This window comes from Abrus precatorius, unplaced genomic scaffold (assembly GCF_003935025.1).
Source record: "Abrus precatorius isolate BTA unplaced genomic scaffold, Abrus_2018 Scaffold5, whole genome shotgun sequence".
Lineage (NCBI taxonomy): Eukaryota > Viridiplantae > Streptophyta > Magnoliopsida > Fabales > Fabaceae > Abrus > Abrus precatorius.
In genome coordinates, this window is record NW_020874395.1 from 18,515,754 (window position 1) to 18,517,505 (window position 1,752).

The 1,752-nt window shown below is 42.0% G+C and overlaps 1 protein-coding gene across 1 annotated transcript; it reads left to right on the top strand.

The window, feature by feature from the left end:
• Window positions 1-407: 407 nt before the first annotated feature.
• Window positions 408-1,453, top strand: LOC113868160 (chlorophyll a-b binding protein of LHCII type 1-like). Its single transcript, XM_027503734.1, has one exon. The coding sequence runs from the start codon at window positions 478-480 to the stop codon at window positions 1,264-1,266; it is 789 nt and encodes a 262-aa protein (XP_027359535.1). The 5' UTR covers window positions 408-477; the 3' UTR covers window positions 1,267-1,453.
• Window positions 1,454-1,752: the final 299 nt, after the last annotated feature.

The following is a 1,752-nucleotide window of genomic DNA, read 5'->3' on the forward strand; positions in this document are numbered from 1 at the left end:
TATAAATGATGAATTATATTTGCAATTTGATGAATTATACTGTCGCAGTAATTTGAATTAAACTAACAATGGGACCCATACCCTATTGTCCCCGCTTCAGTCACACTTGACAAAGTTTTACCCAACCCTCTAACTTTATATATATTTAATAATTAGATATAGCCTATCCAGAATCATAAATACTAATTTCTTATTGGATAGAAGAGGTATTTAATGATATTTTTGTGGATACTTGATCTGTTGGTAAGGTAATGGAAGGAAACAATTCTGAAGTGATAAATGGTGAGAGGAGAACCAAGTGGACAAAAATCCAAAGGAATGCTCAGAACCAGTAGAAGCACAGATACAGATTTCATACGATAAGGACCTCATTCAACTTTAAAACCTATATATAAAGCACAACCAAGGCAATCCAACTTCAGGCATCTTCTCAGCAATTTCAGTTACACATTGTTTCATTGATTTAACTTAATTGCAATGGCTGCCTCAACAATGGCTCTCTCTTCTCCATCATTGGCAGGGCAAGCAATAAAGCATGCCCGATCCACCCCAGAGCTTGGAAGTGGAAGGCTCACAATGAGGAAAGCAGTCACCAAAACTTCTGGAAGCCCATGGTACGGCCCAGACCGTGTCTTGTACTTGGGCCCACTCTCTGGCACTCCCCCATCCTACCTCACTGGTGAATTCCCAGGTGACTATGGCTGGGACACTGCTGGGCTTTCCGCTGACCCAGAGACATTTGCCAGAAACCGCGAACTTGAGGTCATCCACTGCAGATGGGCCATGTTGGGAGCCTTGGGCTGCGTCTTCCCCGAACTCTTGGCCCGCAATGGGGTCAAGTTCGGCGAGGCCGTGTGGTTCAAGGCTGGATCCCAGATATTCAGTGAGGGTGGGCTTGACTACTTGGGCAACCCAAGCCTGATCCATGCACAGAGCATCCTTGCCATCTGGGCCTCCCAAGTCATCTTGATGGGTGCCGTTGAGGGTTACCGTATTGCCGGTGGGCCTCTCGGCGAGGTCACTGACCCACTCTACCCAGGTGGCAGCTTTGACCCATTGGGCCTTGCTGATGACCCAGAGGCTTTTGCTGAATTGAAGGTGAAGGAGATCAAGAATGGTAGATTAGCCATGTTCTCCATGTTTGGGTTCTTTGTTCAGGCTATTGTGACCGGAAAGGGTCCTTTGGAGAACCTCGCTGACCACCTTGCTGACCCAGTCAACAACAATGCTTGGGCCTATGCCACAAACTTTGTTCCCGGAAAGTGAGCAAAAACCTTCACTGAGACAATGAAGAACACCAGTGACATGCAAATCTTGAGTGAGATTTTCGTGTTGTTATTTGGTAAAATTTATATTAGATGTATCCTTCTGAAGAGAATGTGAATTATATATATTTTGGGTTTGTTTAGATCTTTCTTCAAGTTTGAATCGTTAATGCATTTTATTGTGATCATTGGATTGTGCTTCTGTATAGAAATGTGATACATCTATTTGTATTTTTTTAAATATAATGGTAAGTATTTTTAATATTGAGACTAATTTGTAAATAACACAATTACTGGGAGCAAATGTATATTAAAAAAAAAAAGAAGCTATTGTAATGACGTAGAGATTGAAATACCCTGTGAAATTCAAACCAATGAATGTAATCAAATATCTAGCATTTTTATAAAATCCAGAGACCACAAGAGTCAAATAAAACCGACGGATAGGTGAGTTACTGCATAAGCACTGGAGCATCTCCATAGCATT